General features: G+C 42.3%; 1 protein-coding gene across 1 annotated transcript in view; it reads right to left on the reverse strand.

The window, feature by feature from the left end:
- LOC133949574 (single-stranded DNA-binding protein 2) overlaps positions 1–23,387 on the reverse strand; it is a 52,622-nt gene that overhangs the window by 3,101 nt on the left and 26,134 nt on the right. Inside the window, exons 3-16 of the mRNA XM_062383493.1 lie at positions 22,416–22,477; positions 22,033–22,117; positions 4,689–4,778; positions 2,600–2,659; positions 2,423–2,486; positions 2,275–2,345; positions 1,795–1,862; positions 1,030–1,078; positions 917–952; positions 758–812; positions 597–667; positions 397–475; positions 222–250; positions 8–106 (exon numbers count right to left, since the gene is read on the reverse strand). Of these exons, the coding sequence (XP_062239477.1) occupies positions 8–106; positions 222–250; positions 397–475; positions 597–667; positions 758–812; positions 917–952; positions 1,030–1,078; positions 1,795–1,862; positions 2,275–2,345; positions 2,423–2,486; positions 2,600–2,659; positions 4,689–4,778; positions 22,033–22,117; positions 22,416–22,477 (918 nt within the window). The remainder of the gene's footprint in view (positions 1–7; positions 107–221; positions 251–396; positions 476–596; positions 668–757; positions 813–916; positions 953–1,029; positions 1,079–1,794; positions 1,863–2,274; positions 2,346–2,422; positions 2,487–2,599; positions 2,660–4,688; positions 4,779–22,032; positions 22,118–22,415; positions 22,478–23,387) is intronic.

A 23,387-nucleotide genomic window follows, 5' to 3' on the forward strand; every position in this document is an offset into this window, starting at 1 on the left:
GACTTACACTTTCGTTCTGAAAAGGGTTGAGGAAGTTTCCTCCCATCTCTCCATCCTCCCTGGGGGTCCCCGGCTGGTTACTCATACTTAGGTTACCAGGCGAGTTCTTTACAAAGGTAATTCAAACGAGACTTAATGAGATTCTGTGCCTCAAAAACCACAAGGGTCACAGTGTAATTTACAAAAATGGAGGCTCAAAATAAATAAAAAGCTTCTCTCACCTTCGGCAGACTGTCCATATCACCTGACCCTGACAGGGAACATGAGTATCTTAATAGTGCATTATCATATGAATGTGATTTTTGTATAAAATAAATCTATATGAAACATAATTAAATAAATAGAAGCAGAGATCTGGTGTCAGTGCAACACCTACAAGCAACTTGTTCCTGTTACCTAATGATCCGTTCATGTGATGAGGTTCCATTCCAGCCATTCCCCCTAATGGGCCATCGCCACCTGCTCCCATAGGAAACTGAAAAAAACAAACAAACACGAGAGGCAGTGATATACCTGTCAGAAATGTGAGCACAATATAAAGTCACAGTTCTAATATCCAACCCCACACACAGTGATATATTAAGGGTACGACTCACATTTGGTCGGTTTCCACCTGGAGGGACAGTGTTGATCAAAGTGTACATGTTGTCGCCGGAGTTGGTTGAATCTGATATAAGAGACGTAGTAGCAATAAGATGATAGAGGAGCAGAACATTGTATATACACACTAATACACATATGCATACACAGAGCTTACCTGCTGGACTTGGCATTATTGGGGTCCCAGGTGGCCCTCCACCTCCTGGAGGTCCCTGAAATTACAGTTTTGTTTTCCATAAGATTCATTAATAAACTCATTAATAACACTTTACATGCAGAGAAATGTAGTTAATAAACTCAAACACCCAGCACATACCACATAACTTCCTGGAGATGCAGAAGAGTATGAGGTCTAGAAAAATGCAGAAGGGTAAATCATTAAAGAAATGAAATAACTTTAAACTGAGGTGTCTTTGTTAGAGCACTTACCGAATTGGAGTTTGGAGGATTCGGCCAAGGTCTTCCCCCACCAGGTCCCCTGAACGCACATGCACGCACACACACAGACACACATGAATGCACACACACACACACTTAAATGTTCTGCCTTTGGCAAGCTTCGTCGTTTCTAATTCATTTGGGCAGAGTTGGCAACAACAAAGTCTCCCAGTGCCAGAGAGAGGTGATGGGAACAACAACAACAAGAAGAAAACAGAACTATATCAAAATAAGACAAAATGGAGGAAAGTGGCCTCTCAGCTCCAACAACCACGATCGTAGAGTAAAGATGAGTAGGGATGAATGTGTTCCTCATCTACTGCAGCTTGTGATTCCTCACTGAAGCCTTTTTCTTCACGAGTACCTTTAAAAAATCTGAAGCCATTTCATCAATTTATTTTATTTCATTACTTTTCTTTTTATACTATGTTACTCCTTTAACATATTTTTAAATTCTTATACAGATCTATTTTATTTGAATCTCTATATCTCTTTTTAACTTATTTTGAATTGTGCTTTTTGACATAAATTTGTCTATGTTGTTTTAAATGTCTCTGTACGGCACTGTGATCTCTGGAATGTGTTTTATAAATAAAACTGTCTTGTGTCTGAGTGATATACATTGGGGGATGGATCATTCAGATCTTAAGAGATAAATGGAGGAGAAAAAGGACATTTGATGAAGCCTTGAGTTGGTTACTCTGTTTGCTCCACCCTCTCTTTTTATGTAGACGACATTGTGTGGATTCCACTCACATGTTCATGCCAGGCATCCCAGGACCAACCAGAGCATTTAGTGGAGGTCTCATTCCACTTCCATAACTCTAAAACAGATCAAACAAATAAAAAAACATCAGTAGTTACGTGTGTATCTCAACCATGGGCTGTATATAAAGATGGACGACATGTCTCGACTTCCTCCCGCGATCCAGAAATGACGCCAAAGTATCTGGAATATAAATGCTGCGACCGTAAATGTCAGATATCCTCTATAATAAAAAAAGTATTTGACAAGTATTTTGATTTAAAAATGTTGGTCATTGTTCGCTAACATGGAGGAGGCAGAGTTTATAACATATACTGCAGCCAGCCACCAGGGGGGGATAAAGTTTCACTTTTGGCTTCACTTTTGGGAAGCCATCATGTCATCAATCTTTATCAACAGTGTGAGATCTGGATGGATTATCTGAATTTTTTTTTTTTTTAAATATCCCTGTGAATCATGTGGCTCTGTACCTGGGGCCCCAGCGGTACCATGCCTCTGGGTGGAGTCATCCGCTGCATCGGCCCTCCCATATTGGGATGTCCTGAAACATAGAGCATCAACAGTCAGCAGCAACCACAACCACCATACCTGTAGTCCAGGGTTCAGGACTATGTTTACCTTGCTGTCTTGAGGGGTCCATTCCACTGGGTAACATCGGCTGACCTGGGACTCCTCCAAGTCCCTACAGAGGAAAGAGGGTCAGTCACCAACAACGTCTTCACTTGTCACACATATTGACACTTTCTACAGTCTGCAGTTCTGTCTGCTGCCAGAAGGTGTCAGTGGGGTTCTTACCTGATTGGGTAATCTGAGAGGTGGTCTGGGTCCTCCTGGGTACCGAGGTGACATAAAAGGCTAGAAACAAACATGCATGAGTTATAAACATGTCCTGTGCAGGATATTTACTCAGGCTGGGGCATCACAAGGGTGCAGTGAAGGGAGTCGTGCCCATGTTGAGACTATAACAACAACAACACATGTAGTTAACACACAGATTTCTAAGGACACATCTAAATATATACTAAATAATAAAACCTACAGTAAACACTACTATACTTGGCAATAAATCCTGTGTCGTCAAACCACATTAATCCTTTTTATAAACCTTTCTTTCACAGGACTTGTACAAACTGAGCACTACGGGGGGGGGGGGGGGATTTCTCTCACTCTCCAAAACAGGAAACCAACCAGAGCTTCAGGTTCTCTGATGGGTTTGGGCTCATTTACCTTCCACAACAATCCAATGACAGGAGAGTGGGGACGCCGACCGCATTTTCATTGGATGGCATTTACTGTGTGTGGAAAAAGAGCGAGGGGACTAAAGGACGAGGTTTGTTAATCATGATGCAAGTGTGTGTGTGTGTTTGTGTGTGTGTGTTTGTGTGTGTGTGTGTGTGTGTGTGTGTGTGTGTGTGTGTGTGTGTGTGTGTTAAGCATGTGGAATCTAGTAGCATGTGTGAGAAGCTCTTTTGCAGCTGTGAGTGTGTTTTCACTTGCTCTTGCCACAGAAGGTAGCAACGCTGGGGCCATGTCTGCTGACTGATGTCACTGTGGTGAGAGGAATCAGTCTTCAGTGTTGGAGCGGCAGTACTGCAGCTGGCCACTAGAGAGCAATGGCCCACCTGTTTTGACCAAGGTTGTCTCTTTAATAAAGCAACTTCTTATTCCCTGCTGTGCTGAAGATCCATTTAAATGAAAACAGAGCAACACACACATTCAACCACACATATAACTAATGTTATATTTATGTAATTTATAATTATGGTGATAAATGAAAGAACATAAGAACATGTCCAGTGTTAACAATCCCCCATCTCCCCTTGTCCACTTTCAGCTGGGATTGGCTGCAGTGACCCTCAAAACAATAGGCAGTATAGCTAATGGATGGATGGCTGGATGGCTGGATGAATGGATGAATGGATGAATGGATGAATGGATGAATGGATGGAGGGATGGACGGCACGGTGGATGGATGGAAGGACAGATGGATGGAGGATGCAGGGATGGATGGAAGGACGGATGGATGGATGGAGGATGCATAAATAACTCAGTCCAGTTAATCATAAACTTCTGCTATAATTAATGAATTTCCTGGAGCCTGTTTGAAGAAACTGCTGCATTTGTTGAACTGATTGGTTTTGACAGGACCTTGTTTTTCAATTGATCTACAGACAGAGATGGAAAACCCATCTCTCAGAATTTTTTGAAAGCGGAGCTGAGAAATGTGCATGAAGGCTGCTATTGATCTGCATGTCAGACGTGAGTGTCAGACTTTCACAGATAATGGCGGCCGGTCAATGTGCAATGGGCAGAGTCTTTCTGACGGAGGACAGACATGATCTGGGACAAAGACACATGTGGATGTTTCCCCCGGTCAGACTCTCTTTTCTCAGACATGGGAAACAAACCTAGGTGAACCTGACCACAGATACATGAAGATTGCATTTCACTAATATAGACAGTGAACTTTGAGTAAGGGAAATTTTTGAAAAACAGACCCCAAAGTTAAATACTCATTTGATCAAACATTTGATCCTTTTAATACAGATACCCTGAATAAACAATGGGCCATAGTTCACCAACAATTATCTCTGTCTCTCTCTTTGTGAGTGTGTGTTTATTTCCTTATCTTTGTGAAAACCATATTGAGCATAAAACTTGGAGTGAGGACCTTTTGGGAAATTGGAGACATTTCAGTCTCTCCTCACTTTGTAATTGGACTTTGTAGGATTAGAATTAGGTTTGGGTGAGATCTAGACAAAGGGTATAGGTGTTAGGCATTTAAGCATGATGGTTAAAGGAAACACATTCACACTCAGATGTAACTACAAGAATGTGAGTTTGTGTGTCTTTGTGTGCGTGTGTGTGTTTGTGCACCATATACCTGGAAGAATCCTGGAGGGACTGGTCCCACTGGCATGCCCTCTCCTGGGGGAAGGTTACCAAGGACTGGGCTGGGAGCTGCTGCAGCGCTCTGAAGGCAGCACACACACACAAACACACACACACGTGACACTTACCATCACAATTCAAATTGGGCATTATGCATTTAGGTAATTGGGTATTTTCATTTGATGCCACCTACATCACGATGCACAGTTAAGGATTAAACCACCCAAACAGAGTAAAAAACAGAATATTAAAGTCAACCATGAGTAAAACGTTATGTATACATGATTAAAGTAATCAAGATCCAATATTATCAATTAGTATTTCATAGTGGACATTTTCTGCATTTTGAATGGCCTAGTTTTACTCCTGATACTTTGACTACATTTTCCTAATTACGTTACAGGATTTCACTAAAGTGACATTTTCCATGCAGGACTTTATTTCTAACTATATTTTTAGACTGCATTGTTGCTTTTTTTCACTTCCCGTTCACTTCCCGTCTGCTTTAACTAACAAAACTCTAATGAGGTTGCCACCAGTGAAACAACACAAGTCGTAAAAACAAACAAACAAAAAAAGCAATCCAAAGTTCTTCCCCTGTCTCCCCCCCCCCCCCCCCCCCCCCAGCGGGATGTTTCCTGTTACTGCAGATGCCCTGCCATGCTGCGGCCCAGGTTTATTTTTGTACCTTGTGTTTTTTGTTGTGCTTTTCCCAGACGGGCGGCACTGGCACATTTCAGCGCTGCCTCTGTCTGCTTCCTGTGGCATTGTGCTCCTGACTGACCCAGAGCTACCACCCAGTGTTGGCCTCTTCCTCATCCTCATCAGGAATTAAGAGCAGCTAGCGACATGCGGGGTGGGAGAGTGTGTTTCCATATATATGATAATCTGTGAATGCGAGCACATAAAGCCAGCTTGCTGCCTGGGTGTGTGAGTATTCTATTCAGCATCTGCCCACTCTGTTCTACTTCTCTGATGGCATCGGGCAGGGTGTGAAGACTCCGGCGATATTCACCCACAGTCTCTGAAGCTTCCGCCAAGTCACTTTTTAGGTCAGACAGGAACAAGGTTTAATCAGCGCCGAGATAAAAGCGGACTGACAACCCTCCTGCATCCTCCGCTGCTTCACCAACACCACTGTTCCCTCATCCGCCCTCGTTCTCCTTCATATCTCTCGATCGTTAACGTTTGGCACAAAGACGAACTGGATGCTTTGCAGATTTTTTGACTCCACATTCTGCCGCTAACAGAGTCTGCATTTGTCTCAGCAGATGAACGTGCAGATGGACACAGATGGATATTGTATCTCCATGGTTCAGTGGTGTGAGACTGGATTTGGCTTGTGTGTGTGTTTGTCCGCGTGTGTTTGTGGTGTACAACACTGTGCACAGCATCAAGTGCGTTTTGTGTAGTTTTTCCCCCCTTTCTTTCCCTCTTCCGTCTCTTTCAACCTGGATTACCCAGAATGCTTTTACTCCACAGCAGCCTGGAGGTCTGCTGAGTTTGCCTTCATGCCCACGGAGAGAGAGAGGGAGCGAGACAGAGAGGGAGAGAGAGGAAGGAGGGAAAGAGGAGAAAAGAGGACAAAGCAGAGATTATGTGTGTGTATGCGTGTTTGTGTGTGTGTGTGCGTGTGTCTGTTTGCATGTGTCAGTTGGTGTGTGTGAGTGCTTTTAATGTTTGTTTGTGTGGGAGAAAAAGGAGAACTGGGGAAGAAAAAAAAAGATTCTACCTGACCTGCTGACAAAGCAGCTTTTTCCAAATACAGCAACAAGAAAATAAATAAATACACAAATAAATAAGCAGCATATCTCCCTGCCCCCAAACCACCACTGCTCCTCATCTACGGTAAACAAAAACATCACCGCCAACAATAATAACTCACATAGACTCAAATGAAGTAAAATCACGAGGAGAAGCATCAGAGGGGGGATACATGTCCCGAGAGGCTGTATACACCAATCAACTACTCCGTCATTCCATTTCATTTCATTATTTATATAGGGGAACAGGAGCCAATCACAGCTGACCTGAGTGAGAGGCTGCAGAACAGGTCGCCAGTCACTCATGGCGTTGTTATTTAGAGTCAAACAACAATTCACCCTCACATTTACTCACCATTTATCATATGATATCACATGATGGGGAATAATTCTCTGATCAACATGAGCTTCAGATTTTCTCCCGATCCCTCTTATTTGCTTCTTTTTAAAAAAAAATTTCGAGACATATTCTTCCTGACCTTTGACCGATCAGCTCCAGAAGTTAATCATCGGAAGTGACCCTCCCAAGTAATACTCACCCAAAAAATAAATGTACTGCCAGCGGCTGGTTAGCTTAGCTTAGCACAAAGACCGGAAAAGAGGAAACAGCTGGATGGGCTCTGTTTGAAGGAAACAAAACCTACCAGCAGCCAATTTACAAGTTGTTTCTCATTAGATTCAAAACATCTACTTCAGTCCTTTTTGATCAGGGTTCTCAGGCCAGAGTGTAAAGTGATTACAATATATTGGGCTATGTATTACGAATATGATTGAAGAATTAATTTAAGCAAAAACAAAATGCAAAAACTATCTTTGCCTGTTCTGTTACTAGTCAGGGAACCTATGAGAAGCCAAGATGTGCTGTAAGCAGAACCATCCTTTATAAACGTAAACATTTGTTGGGGCGTTAGGTCCTTTATTTAAGTTTGGTCTGTGAATGGTTAAAGATAATGATTTAAATGACATTTAATGTTAATCTGATTGGTAACGACTTATTTGCATAACTGTCGATGGCCATTTAATTAAACAGGCTGATGTACAGAGACCTTTACTCTACCAAACGACACAGTCAATCCTGTCTGTTGATAATAGTGTTAACAGTGAGACTGCAGAGCTTCCCCTGATGAAATGTGACCACATCAATGTGAAGCAATTACCTCATATTAGCCACAACAGTGTGGTAACCAGGAAGGGAATGTTTACTGTGTGTTACTCTGAATTTGACTCGGTATGTTCCTGTCGACCACCTCTGTTTAGATACTGATTCACAGCCGAGCTCAGCATATTCCAGCACTTAACCTTTGCAAATATGAGACACACACACACACACACACACACACACACACACACACACACACGCACACACACACACGCACACGCACACGCACACACACACACATACACAGATAATGAGGAGTCTATCATTTACACTTCTCACACACCAGTGTTTACACTTCCCTGACAAGGCCGAGGGAAAGGAGCAATGAGATGCTGATCTGGTGGATTTACAGATTAACTCACAGTATCAGTGTACTGTACGGTGTGGTGAGAAAGTAACTGTCAACACTGACTTTTCAATGGGTCTTGGCACATTGGTTTAAACACAAGTAAGTGCTGCTGCTAATATTTACAGAGTTTATCATTATAATTATAATTATTTCATTACTTTACCCTAACCCTAACCCTAACCCTATATTGAAATGTGTCATATGAATACAATTTATTGTTTACAATTGCACTTGACCTCAAGGAGGTGGCTGCTTTTTTCATTTAGAGAATTTTTTTTAATTAAGTAAGAATAATTTGTAACTTAGAGCAGGTCAGGATTGCATTCACTGCCTGACCTTTTCTTTAAGCTCAACTTCCTGCTCTTATTTAGTCTGTTACAGAGTTTTGCTCCTTCTCCCTTGATTCGCTGCTGTCGTCTTTACAGAGAAGCCGAGAGACTTGTTTCAGTTGTAAGAGTTTGAAAACAGACGATCAATCTGTCTTTCTACGAGTCACTGACTTGTGGAACATTTTGCTCTTAGTGGCTCGATGTGCGCTGTGATCAATTTAGTCCCCGTCACTGGTGTTGTGACCACGAGGTGTTTGTGATGAAACCTGAGACAGTGGAGCAGCCACAGCTTGTCCTCAGATGAACACTTGCATCTCCTGGCAAACTCATTGTTCTGCATGAATTATTCAAACCAACAGGAGACCGCTACATCGAGACTTACACATCGAGACTAACAGTACAACACAAGACAACATCTCTGACATCCTCCGCGAGGACAGAATCAAGGGGGTGAACGGAGGTAAAAAGGAAAAGTGGATCCTGATTTCCAGGTTTTAAAAACTAATGAAGACAAAAGAGTCTTTTTTTCCATGTGCACTAAAGATTCACATTTTTGTTGATAAATTGTATGCAAAACATTTTCCTTCTGTGGTAAAGTAAAACAAACAACAACAAAAAACATTGGATATCACAATGATAGAGAAAGTAAAAAACTAAAATCCTGAATGTGCCCCTTCATCAAGATCCACAGCAACACTTAGGGTTCGTACTTGGCCTGTGTCACTTCTCTCCAAAGACACAGACCAACAAACAAACTTAAATGGTTTTCAGTAGAGCATATACATCTATCAAGACCAAACAGTCTCCAAATAAAACCACATTTAAATTCACTACCAAGGAAAATGTTGAATAATGTTGCAATGTGAAAAGGTCCTGGATCCCTTCTTTGATCCTGATCCACACCAAGATTTCAATTTTAAACTCTTCCCTGACCCAGATCACATCCTTCCACCAAGTGTCGAGGAAATCCGTTAAGTTGTTTTTGGGTAAACTTGCTTACGAACCAACCATGGAACAAGCCACACAGGGGCGAAAACATGAGCTCTTTGTTGGAGGTAATAAAAAACACAAAGAGAAATGGTCAAAATTTGCAGTTAATGAATCAAACACCATTAAAATGACGTCATGTGAGATTGAGTGCAGGTTCAGACGTGTGAGGACTAAAACAGCGAGGAAGAAAACCTCGGCCAAACTTCTGTCACCAACGTGCTCCAGACATGACGCACTTGACTGATGTACAACATCGGCGCTGCCTTACCCAGCATGCTCAGCTTTACATGACTGTGGAACCAGGGCTGAAAAGAGAGTTGACTCATTAAGAACGAGAAGAAAATTGCGCAGAGCACATTTTATGTAAAGTAATAAAAACATGCTGTGCCCTCCTGGAGAAAACACGAAAAGAGCTGAAGGAGATGCAGACGTTTAAATGTTGTGCAATTTCACTACTTTGCAACCTAATCAGCGTACTGCATTCACACTACACTAATCCCATCAGACTAAAGGGCTCAGTAATACTTAATGAGATAACTCACAAACTCTTTTATGCCTATATGTTTACTGATTGTGTTCGCCGCTAATGTGTGTGCATAATGCATGCATACGTACATTGTGCATGTGTGTGTGCGTGCTTGCGTGCGCGAACAGGCAAGAACCCAATTTCATTCAATACTTCAGAGACTGAGAGACCCTCAGAGATGCGTGAGTGGAATCTGAAAAGGCTGTCTGTGTCCATCTCCTCCCTCGCTCACTGCCTGTGTCCATCTCCTCCCTCCCTCACTGTCTGTGTCCATCTCCTCCCTCGCTCACTGTCTGTTTCCATCTCCTCCCTCCCTCACTGTCTGTGTCCATCTCCTCCCTCGCTCACTGTCTGTGTCCATCTCCTCCCTCGCTCACTGTCTGTGTCCATCTCCTCCCTCTCTCACTGTCTGTGTCCATCTCCTCCCTCTCTCACTGTCTGTTTATCTCTCTCTCTCTCTCTCTCTCTTGCTTCTCACAGCAATAGTCTTTATTCTTTCTGACTGTCAACATGAAAAAATTACAAAAAACAACAAGAATTGCATTCAGTAGAGGGCAAACCTCTGACAGGGCCCAACATACCACTTAACCTCGATCAAACTGAACCAAATTCCACACACTCATAGACATCAGTCCTCTAGATAGGCCCCATTTATTTATTTAATATCCACGATGCAATGTCAAATAAAAATTCCAAACTCAGAATGCTCATTAATCAACAGCCAAATGACTGTAAATGAGCCAGAGTTAGCTCAGCAGGCTGATTTTCATCTGTTGTTCCTGGCCTGGTGAAATGACTTGTTATAAGTCAACACATGCAAGCAATATACTGTTTGCAGACTAATATTCAGACATGCAGAATGCACAACAACAAGTAACAACACAACATATGAGGCACAGCAAGTAGACGCCAACAAAGACAAACTGCAGGCAGGCGGCAAATGTCAGTAGGCAGTCACTGGTCTGATGTCCATTTCTTCAGCTGACGAGTGAAAGAGCGATAAGTATTTACTTCTCTTATCTGCACTGGCAGCAGATTCCATTCTTTAGATGCTGTGACACAGAACGCTGACTGACAAAAAGCACTTCTTCGAGTGGGAATGATACAGTCCCCCTCTCACTCTTGAGTGCCCATGCTCTTAACACAACAAATGTCTTCAGTGGAGGCGGAGCGGTGTTGTGTAATATCCAATGAACTAAACAAAAGGTTTTTCCCAACTTAGAAGTCCACGTGTATTTAAAAGTTGACAGCTGCTTGTGGGAGTCTGATCTAAAACTTTAGGAGTGCGTTTATATAAGGTTTCAAGTGGCTTCCTTTTAGATTTGTTAGCCTGTGCCCGGCTTGTCAAAAACAATACGTAAAATGTGGATTATCATTGCAGTTTTAAAGCTGTGTGATTGTCTAACAAATCTAAAATTGCTCTAGTTAAGTAGTCTGTTCAATAGTGTGTTGCGTAATCCTGCTGGCAAACAAACAAATCAATCCACAAACAAACCAGCGGACCGGGGTGATAACATAACCTCCGTGGTGGAGCTAACAATGAGTTGACCCCACAAACAAACACTGACTGTGTATCAAATGTTATTTCTCCATTGCAAACCAAGAACAAGCCAAACCATTGCTCATGTTCAAGTTCCTTCAATACAATGAGTGCTTGATGTAATTATTCTCTTGCTGCAGTAAATAGTAACCAGCTAACCAAATGTATATTTATCCTCTAGTTTGAAGGGGCTACCACTGAGTTTCAGGGCCACCAGCTGAACAACAGGATCTACAAATGACACACCACACAGGAAGGAACTGCTCCTCCTCCCTCTCCCTCTTTCCAGCTCCCTCCATCCTCTCAAATGCCATTAGTCCACTTCCTGAACACACACACACACACACAAACACACACGCACACACACATTGGTTTGTACTTCTGACTTTGTGAGGACACTCATTGGCACAATGCATTTCCCACATGCTTATTCATGAACCTAATCCTAGTCTTAACCCTAAAACCAAATCCTCTCTCTCTCTCTCTCTCTCTCACTCTCTCTCTCTCTCTCTCTCTCTCTCAGACACATTAACATGCACATTTAAGTTTAAGTGGAAACACAATAGGAAAATTGATTTCTACATTAGTGTATATGCAAACACTCAAACTCTGTTGTCTGTAAGTCACTGTCAACAACATGTTTACGTCTATATGCTAAGAACTTAAAGTAAGAAGAAAGCGGTGAATACAGTAAAAGAGAAGACGTGTGTTTTAGCAGCACAGAGATGAGAATGGGTGTGCGCTGCTTTTGAACATGTATTATTCACAGTCTCCCGTGGCGACCGCACACGGATCAACAAGCACCCCTGTCCAATCCTGAGCCAGACTCACTTTTTAATTTCAAGGCAGATAGGCTTAAAATCGCCCTCTGGCACTCAAAGCTCACATCTTAACCAAAACACACATATGCTACACCGACACTGCAGCGGATGAATAAAACACTCTCCGTGTGAACTTCACATCTGCGTGTTCGGCGAAAATTTCACTTTCTTTCAAGCAGGGTCTTGATTTTGTTGTTTTGGTCTACTGGAGAAAAGTGTAAATATTGACACTATTTGTTTTTTTTTTCAACATTGCTTGTAAAAGACAAAGACTGTTTGTAAAGTTGGACAATATGACAGCGCCCAAAAGTAAGCCAAATCATTTACTTCTCGTTTATGAATTAATAAAGTCTGGGTAGGGACCTTTTGTTTGATCGGCTGTTTTATGTAATTACCAAGCTATTTTGAAAACTGCAAGTGAACATCACCCATTGTTAACCGTTACAGTCTTCAAGAGAAAGCACTAAAGCACTGGGCTTAGACCTGAAGGCCACAGAGAAGGTTGGATGTTCAGAGAGTGTGAGGGAGACTGTATTTTTAGTGTTGTTCTTTTCACTGTTGACAAAAACAACCTGTAGCTCAATACTACCCTGCTGAGCTCCGAGAACACGGTGGTCTCCATGTGGTAAGATGGAGCCAGTCAGGGTCAAACATCGAAGACATTATCGTCACCCATTAAAGTTTTCAATCTTTTCGGCCCTTATCACATTATCCTGTGCAGCACCATTCCCGTGTTACCTGGTAATCACCTGCAACGTTGCATGACCAGGTGGAATCACAACATTAATCTGCTTGGCCTCAGTGATTACAGTTAGGGAGATAGCCCCAGCACAGGGGGTGGGGGGGGCCATTCACGTATTTCCTTAATCGCTGATGTCATTATCGACCCCCGTAGACATCTCTGCAGCTGTGCACTATGTGAGGTGGAGCCGCGAGCTGAGGCACTGTCAGATACACGTACAGAGCTGAAAATGATAGTGGCTGTGCTGCGGGAGACACACTTCCTTCTCACGTAATTCAACGACACCCGGGCAGATAAGGGAGATGGACTGAACGCTGAGAAGAGGAGATGGTCGAGAGAATATAGCGCGGTATTTTCCATCTCCCAGATCGATACGAGATAGAATAGAATATTGAATGCTGATTGAGAATATTGATCTGCCTGAAATCCAGACGTTTTCCTGATCTTTAACACCGAATAGTGATGCTTTTATTTTGCAACTGCAGCAATTAAACAGGAGATTGGAATTAGACACAAAAACTCATCAATCCAAGCTCACTGGAACAAACTGGTTGGTCACTTTCAGCGTCTTATCTCCTGCTAGCGCTGGAGGACCAGTGGCAGGAGTGAGAGACAGATAAGGGATATGGGTGGGTACAACAGCAGAAAAAATACAGGGAGGTTAGTTGGGGTCAGAGAGAAAACGTGCCAGTCTGATTGTGTCAGCACTTCTCTCTCTGCCCTGCTGCTCTGCCTCCGTAGTCCAACACAACTTCCATACTTCAATCTCTGGATCATTCACAATAATCCCTTTCACACACACAACCTGTGAGGGTACTGCTGTGTCAACGTTTATGGAAGTTCCATAACTTTCCTCCTAAATGGGTCAGGAAAGACCCCCTAGGTTTTGGCTGAGGGTAAATTCAAGAGATACCTTTCGAGTCCCCGGCGGGGCTAAGAAACATCACATACCTATCTCCACAGACGTCATAGAAACACATGCACGCTAAGTCATCCTTGTTGTCCAGCTGAGCGACGACTCTAGCAGCAGCTGTGAGTCAGACACAGCACAGGCTAGAAGCCACTGTGTCTGAGGACATGAAAGAGCAGGAGATGAGGAACGTGTCTGAATGGTACATTAAGGGTTTAGTTTAAGCATGGATTTGAAAATGAGCATAACTTCCCAGATTCCCACCTACAAGCAGTCGATGGTGGAGGGGGGCTGCCCACCTTTGATTAGAGGCTGGTCACCTTTTTAAATAATTATGAATCTTATATAACAGAGACGTATGAAAAGGTGAATTTCTTCGTAGGCGTTGGTGCTTGGCGTCCAGGACAGTTTGAGACACAAAGCAACATTATGAGCCACGTTCAACAAATAAATGTAGATATTTTTATTTGATGACTTTGGGTAATAAATGTGATTTTAAAACCAGCATAATGTATGTCATCAAACAACGGCCGTGCAATTTAGTTTACAGCAGCATCACTTTAAAGTAGACGGAGTCAAATGTGCAAAAATTTACTTAACCAGAAATATTCTTGAAGCTTTCTGGGTAATGCTGATGTGGCACCTTCACTCTGACAGACACATAAATATGCTTCTGACTCAGCCCCCGTATCTCCGTAATCAATAATAATAATAATAACTGGAGTCAAGCTAGAAATGACTCTCCTGTATTGTAGACAACTGAGTTTGAGCTTGTTCTTGTTCCAACACCCTCGTGTCTCTCCCTGCCCTCAGTTAACCTCTCTCCTCCACTCTGCACCACACCCTCCTTTTTGCCCCGGCCCACCGCAGAGCAGCAAGGCGTGCATATGTTAACATCACCTCAACACTCCGCCTCGGCGTGTCCAAACACGCATGTGACATGACTCAGCGCAACAGGCCACTGGAAAACCCATTCCTCCGAGACCAGAGGGCTGAGCTCGCAACAGGCCAGCGAAAGAGGAAGGAAGACGATAAGAGACTTCAAGAGGTTTGTAGTAGGACAGAGAGCGGGCACCAAGAGGGATGAAGAGGAGGCAAAATACTGATGTGAAAACAGCGGTGATGAAGGAGTGAAGAGAGTGACGGGGAAAAAGCAGAAGGAACAGAACAAGTGATTGTAATGTTTTTCCAACGAAACAGAACAGGCTTTAAGCAGCAGCTCAGCGTTCACAGTCACTGAAATCTCCCTGGTTTAGTTTTTCTGTTACAGAACACGACAATCATTTCCATCACTGCTCAACCTATATGGAAATCCCTGCTCTGCTTCTCCCTTCCATCCACCTTCACTCAGCTTACTCTTCATTGCCATGGCAATGATGTTACAGTGAGTCACCTCCACATCTCCCTCCTCCTCAACACTGCCAAGAAGGAACATGGGAGAGTGTGCAAGAGAGAGAGAGAGAGAGAGAGAGGGAGAGAGAGGGAGAAGGAGAGAGAGAGAGAGAGAGAGGGAGAAGGAGAGAAAGAGGGAGGATGAGGCAGAGAGCGCTCTGTTTCCCTGGAAACAGACTGGGGGTCTCCCGAACCCCCATTGGTTCCCAACTGGTTTGAATCAGCTTGTTACCCACAATGCTTGGAGCCAACAGAGTCTCTGCTTCTAGGTTGTCTCTGTCCTCTCTGTCTTTACACTGCTTACACACAGAAAAGCACACAGACAGGTTTGCATTTCAGGCCACCACGTCATGACTGGATTATACTAAACTATAACCACTTATAGTTTAGTATGTCAGGGAGTAAAACACTTCTGGTATCAACAGTATTAAGAAAAGAGGTCTCAACAAGCAGCTGATATTTTTCCAGAACTATATTTATACAAATCGACCTGACATCAATGACTCATAATGAGGCTTTTTGTTAAAACTGTATCATTGTATTATTATTATTATTGCAATGTTTTATCACTGCAGGATCAACATCAACATCTGGCAAAAGCACTGACAATGCAATTCAGCCTTTCAGCTATTTTACTTTTGTATGAATGTTGGTTAATATACATGAATATACATTGTCCCTCTCCAAATAATAAAGTGTAATGATTACCGAATATTTATCAAACATTTCTGGCAAACAAATGTAATTTTTTTTAAAGATTATCTATAAACATTTTGGATTTAAAAGAAAAAAAGAGAAAGGGTAAATAAAACCAACTATATATAACATAAATCACGTTGCTTTCTGAAAAATAAAAGTTTTCATATTCACCCATATATTGAGCCTCATATCAAACGATATAATATCGATTAATCAGTCGAGCTCTAAATCAAATAACAGAACATCAGCCCAAGGAACTTACGGATTTTTTAAAAATATAATTGCAGACAGCTTCTCTGAACATATCTGCTGGACTTTTCAATATGTGTTGTAATATTTCCTCATTAATAAAAGTAAGGCTCAAATAATATAACATCAAGGATGTCAGGATGTGAAGGCAAAAGACGTATTTGATTTGATTTAGGTTCCCGATGGTCGTTTTAAAGATGACTAGAAAAGATCACTGATTAAAAAAGCAAGACTTTTTACATTTTAAATCTTTAAATTGGATCAATTTGTGTGAAAGAGTCTGGAAACACAAAAACAAGTTGATTAAACCTGTTAGATCTTGAAACAATAATTAGATAATCTTGTGTGCAAAATGGGGGAAAAAACGGCACAAAATAGTCTATTTTCCAGGGAGCGTGAATGTGATCAGTGAATTTCCTGGTAATCTGCTGCTTACATTGTGATATCTCCTGGTAGCTCGAGCAATGGGGCCATCATTGAAATTAAAAATATATAATTAACAATTTAAACCTCACAGCATTTTCTATTACAACTCTCCGTCAGTACTGCGTTATGTCATTCACAGTACATGAACTTACAGAACACAACAAGTGATTCAGGAGTAAAGACCAGTTTTATGAATAAAACCGCACTTGTACAAAAGAAAAACAGAAAAATTGGAAAAAAAACATGTCCACGGTCAAACGAATGAATGAGCGTCCTTCTGTTGAGTGTCACTCTGCACACTGTACACTACACGTTACTCTGTGCAGAAAGGAGTTGTTTTCAGTTAAACCCCAGGGTCACCACGCCTTCATGTCCTCCAGCCTCAACCACACACACGCACGCACGCACGCACGCACGCACGCACGCACGCACGCACGCACGCACGCACGCACGCACGCACGCACGCACGCACGCACGCACGCACGCACGCACGCACGCACGCACGCACGCACGCACGCACACACACACACACACACACACACACACACACACACACACACACACACACACACACACACACACACACACACACACACACACACACACGAACACACACATACACACAAACAACACAGTGCATTATGTTTCCACAGATATCAAACACTGGCGGTGCATCAGGACACAAATGAATAAAGCAGCCCCGTGTCTTCATTACTTATTTATAAACAGGTGTATCCTTTCAGCTGTACAATAAAGACAGAATGTGTGTTTTGCCCGCGAAATTGGCCGTCGTGAATCGGTTTCCAGAGGGAGTGAGTGTGAATGCGATATCAGGCAGCGTGAGACCGAGCTTTTTTATCAAAGGGGGTTGCTCTTGGCACTGCCTCTTGATCTCTTCTTCCCCTCTAACTGCCGTGTGCCTGCTATCTCCCACAGTGATGCCACGCACTGATACCAGCCTGACTCCCTGTGCTTTGATACTGCAGCCGCTCCACGGGGCATTTCATGTTCGCCGCTCACCCTCCAGTTCATCCATCTGTCAACCCCTTTGTTTGTTTTAACTAAATCAGCCAGCAGCTACTTTTTTTTTCTCTTTGCAGTTTTACAAATGTTTGCCAAGTATAATAACATCTGTGATCTGTGGAGGTTAAATAAATCCGACAGCTTTAATGAGAGTATTAAACGATAAGACAGGAAAATATACTGTACACTTCTACAATACAAACCATCCTTCTCGGTTTTTACACTGTCTTTTTATTTTCTTGTGAAAAACAGTCTTCATCAAAACGAGGATGGCACTTAGTAGAGCACATACCTCTGCAAAGGCTGAATGGCCACTTTATCACCATTGTAAGTGCATGTATTGAGATCAGATATGAACCATGGGGATACACGGGCAAAATATCCATTCTCTCATTTAGTTGAAAGGAATTTTTGTAACCGCACAATAACTGAGCATCTGCCTAATTTGATTTACCTAATCCGGATCTATATCCAGATCTGCACAGGATCTAATGGGTTCTCTCTTGACCCATCTCACATCCTTCCCCCAATTATTGAAGTAATCCGCACAGTTATTTTTATGTATTACTAACAAACAAACAAACAAACATAAAAGAACAAACAAACGGACTGGGGTGAAAGTATTATAATATAATACTCAATTTGCTCCTCAGGTTCAGGCCCCATCATTCCACCAGGTTTGGTGAACAGAGGTTAAGTTTACATCATGGCCATCAGTTAATTAAAAATAAACGTAGGTGTTTTTTTGTTTTCTTTATCTTTACATTTTTTAGAAGTTTTCTTCTGCGGTTGAGATATCTCAGTGCACATGAACACCTCTTCTCTTTGAGTGCTGTGCAGTGAGCTTTCTTGGCAGTATTTGACATATTGGATTTGTATTTTCTTTACCTGGCAGCACATACATTTTATGAATATTATGCGATGTAGAAATATCCACCAGCTTGTCAGAGTGTCTGCTCTGCGTGTGAGGCTGCACGCTGGGCTGGTGCACTTGTCCCCGTTTCCCTAATATTTGTCTTCTTGCTTTCTGGCTGACTCAATAACAATCGCACTTCTCCTCTTTGAGAATCTATACACACAGCGATGAGACAAACATTTATCTGATGACGGTAACTGTGCATGTTCAATCTTTTACAAACAACATTTACAAACACATTACGGCTCACATCATATTTTCTGTCACAATACCCAGTAAAAAAAAAAAACTTCATTCTATCAGGAGGGATTTTTCAACCAACATCTGAGTTTCGGTTAGAAAGCACGTTCTTATCAGGAGGCTGCACCGCTCAACCAGTACGGCTGCTGGGAGCTGATGACCTCCAGATCTCAGGACTCAGGTATCGCTCACTCTGGATGTTGGTTTTTTTTTGCACCACTTCTCCACAAACTCCCTGAAGCTTTCTAACATTTTTCTAACAGTCCCTCTAGAGCACCAGTCTGCCTCCAGAAGAATTCACTATAAGAACACATCCAGTTTGTTTCTTGTAATTATTCCGCTCGGTGTGTGACACACAAATAAATACTCAATCATGCACAAACGAACTTTGAGACATAAGTAATTCAATTCAATTGACCTTCTTTTGAGGTAGACTTTAAAGGATTTAAATGTCAAAGTGTAGTTGAGGTAATGCTGCTAATGCCGAGTTGTTTCTACAGTTAGTACAAGCTGCTTCACGCTGGTTTGATTCTTTCTTGCTCAGCTTTCATCTGATCATAGATTGTTAAAGATCACTACATTTTAGTGGGAAAATAAAATATTGCCAGTAGAGAAAATACTAAGAACCAGTTCAAAACATATAATTAGAACCACATTTCTCTCCATTTTAGGAGTAAAAGGTACAACAAATATTTGTATTAATATGAATGCATTCATACTAGTGTATATACCTTTTAACCAATGACATGATCAGGAAAATCCTGAAATGACCTGGATGCCTCGATGTTGATTCTTCTTCAAAGATTGAAAAGTGAGAGCCTCTGACTTCTGTCTCTTATAAGGCAATTTCCGGGTCAAGCATAAGAGTTTAAAAATAACTTGATTTTATGACTGCGTGGCCTCTCGCAAATGGAAACTACTCATTGAGCATCGAGGAACACAATTTACAAAGCACTTAACAGAACTGTAAACGGCCTTTCTGATGCCTGAAAAGCCTCGTCTGAGGATGGAAATCAATAACTCGGCATCCCACTTTGTTCATCAGCCTTTTCTTTCTTTCCCTTTTAACATTAGACGACTGTATGAATGTCCTTGAAGACCATCCTCAGGCAGTGAAATGTAGTGATATGATAGAGACACGTGAAGTACACAAGCACATGCAAAACGTCGTAAAGAGACTTAATGGAGAGACTTAAATCAGAGAGCAAACTGTATTTACAGTTCAACCATAGGCAGAGGCGAACGCATCCCATCGGTTATCTCAGGAAAGAAGGAACACAACCACGGTGCCAACAAGCTCCTGCATGTCGCCGCCATTAATTAGGACTTTACTCAGTAATTAGCAATCTTTAAAATAATTACAATCAAAATGTCTGATTAAAATCTCCATCAGTCTCAAAGTCAGGAGACTCAAAGAGAGCGACGCCACTTTTTTTCCCAACCAAGTCCACCGCAGTTGTCCCCTCATTTTGTTTTAATTGAGTGGCAGATATGTGGGGAGTATACCTCTGATTGGATCCGAGAAGCGGCGCGGCGTTGCAACAGTTGATTGAAAGTGACCTTGGTCTAATTACAATTGGTCTAATTAGAATTCTCTGATTAGATCCCAGCAGGAAATGGAGGAATAAAGACGTTTCTTGTGGCCTCGGCTAATGACGTTAAGATATATTCCGGATGATTTCTGAACTGAATTGAATCTGATCAGATAAGAAGGAACATGATAACGACGTTGGCATCTTGGGAACAATTGGAAATAATGGGTGGAGACGTGTTCTGTTCTCTCTTTTTGGTGTCAGACTAATAAATCAGACAGTGTTCAACTGTTTGTGTTCAACCTCTTTGTGACTCTTTCCCTTTTTCTCTCCGTCTCCAAGCTCTCCATGTTTATTCTACTCTTTGTATCTGTCTCTTAGGTCTGAGGTCGAGCTGCCCTCCAGCTCCCTTCCTCGACGGAGCTGGGATGACATCATCCCATAACTGCCTCGTCCTCGGAGTGCCTATTCATCACCCTGATCATCATCGCCCGCATCAGCAGCATCACCTGTGTATGCACACGCATACAGACACACACACAAACACACATACACAAACACACACACACACACTTCTACTGCAAGAAGAGAGGAGAGAGGAGAGAAAACACTGGTTCTGCAGTATTGCAAGCCTAAAGGAAAGAGCTAGGGAGCGGCAGAGAGGGAGAGAGACCGGAGGAGGGACGATCCTGCTGGTGTAGGCAGAAAGCCCTGACCTGTGCACTTCCAACAATACATCTCAATAAACCACACAACAGGCGAATCTGATGAGTCAGACTTCAGGCTACAGTGGGAAAACAACAACATAACGAGCAGGAGAGAGAGAGAGAGAAAAAAAACGTCCCAGTCTCGCCCCGACTCCGCCTCAGTCTGCCTCGCAACTTCCTGTGAGGAGCACCACACTTCCTCTCTCTTAGTCACTGGTTAATCTGAAACTTCAAGGGCTCTGGCACAGCTCGCTGTATTCCGGTTACTGGGATGGCGCACGACTGAATCCACGTCCGCTGTGTGGAAATTTGCAGCAGGAAAGTGGAGCCACACTGAGAGCGCACAGCAATAAACAATGTTTCCACCACGGGCCACTGTGTGCTCGCCCACTCTGCTCTCTGGCCTGATACTAACAATACTTTATATGTGTGTGTTGTGTGTGTGTGTGTGAGCTGCAGTGCGCGGGTCGAATATAACCAGCAGGTAAATACCTGAACAGTACGTTGGCTCCTTTTCTTTATCACACACAACAAGTGTTCCTTTCAGAAACCCTTCAGATTAACGATTCACAGGATTAAACCAGTTTGTAAATGGTGGTCATGTCAGAAGCACAGAGTTCCGTTTATTGATCTTGGTTTAAACACTGATAAAAGTTGGGGAGACAAAAAGTCTCATCTTTATCGTCCATCGGCACATTAACCCTTTGCATTGTTAACACTGCAATTACAAGAAGAGAAACAGCAAAACTATAAACTGCAATGATTCTTCAATCCCCTTTTGCAACTACATTCAAATTCACCTGATGCAGATATTATTTGAACCTATATTTAATATGTATTTTAACAATTTTTATCATAATGAAATACCGTACTTTCAAAATCCAAGTATAACTTATTTACTATGGTCATATCAAAATACTATCTCATATCTATTTATTTGATATTGAACACTTTCATGTGTGTTAATCTGAGAGTGCCGTATTTCCACAAAGAGCGAGGAAAGCTCCTTCATTGTAAACTCACATAGTCATGAAAGGCCTTGGCCTCACTGGAGTGTTCACACGAGTCTCTTCTCTCCGGGGCTGCACAGTACAGGTCCCAGAAAACACTACGACAAACAGAGACGCAGTCGCACAATTAGCGGAAATATGACAAAAGAGAAACACTGAAGAACATGACAGATAAATATTATGGTTCATTTTAGAGGCAGGGTTATACAGCATCGAGGGCACGAGTGTGATTCTATTATCAATATTGCAATAGATGACTGAAGGTGTTTTGTGAGGTAGGATTTGTGAAAAGAGGAGGAGGAGGGAGAAAGATAAATTCATTCAATGGTGTCAGCGGTGAAATACAGCAGGCGGAGGATTGTAACTGGAATCATTCCCCAACACAGAAACACTCACCACCACCACGAGTGGAGGAACCCCGGAGGTTCTCCTAATGTGATGTTCTTCTCCCATCGGATCTACACGAGAAGGAGAGAGCGAGAAGGAGACGCTTCAGAAACATATTGAGTATTAAAAACATCTGAATTATCTGCTCTTTACAATTGGAGAGGGTGCTAGGGAATTCCTAATACACGCCATTATGTAATTATACCATGGATTCACAAGTGGATAAGTGAGTCTATGTTTGTCTAAAAGCTTGTCGATTCACAAGTACAGGACACTGGGCGTGTGTGTGAGTGTTTGTGTGTGTCTGTGTGTGTTTGAGGTCAGAGAGATGTTTCTGCCCGAGGAGCCAATCAAACCTTTGTACTACCCACCAACCCTTCGGTCGGCTCCTCGCCCACATTATCTGTCCTTGTGCTTCCACTGCACTTCTTATTCAAACTTCCTTAAAACTTATATAACACATACAGTAATTTTTATTTATTCCTTACATTTCCAATTACAACATTTTTGCTTGTACTTTCCTTTCTTTCACACCTGTGGGCTGCCAGTTTTGGGTAGCGACTGTCTAGTCGCTTAGCAACCATACATATCAGGCCTGTGAAGGATGGTTTCTATTTGATTTTAAACCAAAAGCAAACCTATACCTTTATTACACAGTGTGTTTATTTTCTAATTCACGAATAGAACTGTGAAGTAGTCACTCAAGGCTCTATTCTCTCCTTCATTGGATTTTACACCAGAGTCTGTGCAATTGTGTGTCTTTTTTTCTTAACATTAAAAAACACAAAACATAAAAAAGGAGCAACAGCAGTAACAATTAGCACTCATCAGTTCCAACAATGAGTTTCAGCTTAAGTGTGTGTGTTGGGGTGTGTGTTTCAGACACTGTTTGGCCATGACGAGCACTTTGGTTGAAGCATTGTGATGCCTTAACACCTTGGTCAAGGTCAGTGACTAGCCCGAGCGAGCGCTGACGTCACC

The sequence above is a fragment of the Platichthys flesus genome, chromosome 3 (genome assembly GCF_949316205.1).
Source record: "Platichthys flesus chromosome 3, fPlaFle2.1, whole genome shotgun sequence".
Taxonomy (NCBI): Eukaryota; Metazoa; Chordata; class Actinopteri; order Pleuronectiformes; family Pleuronectidae; genus Platichthys; species Platichthys flesus.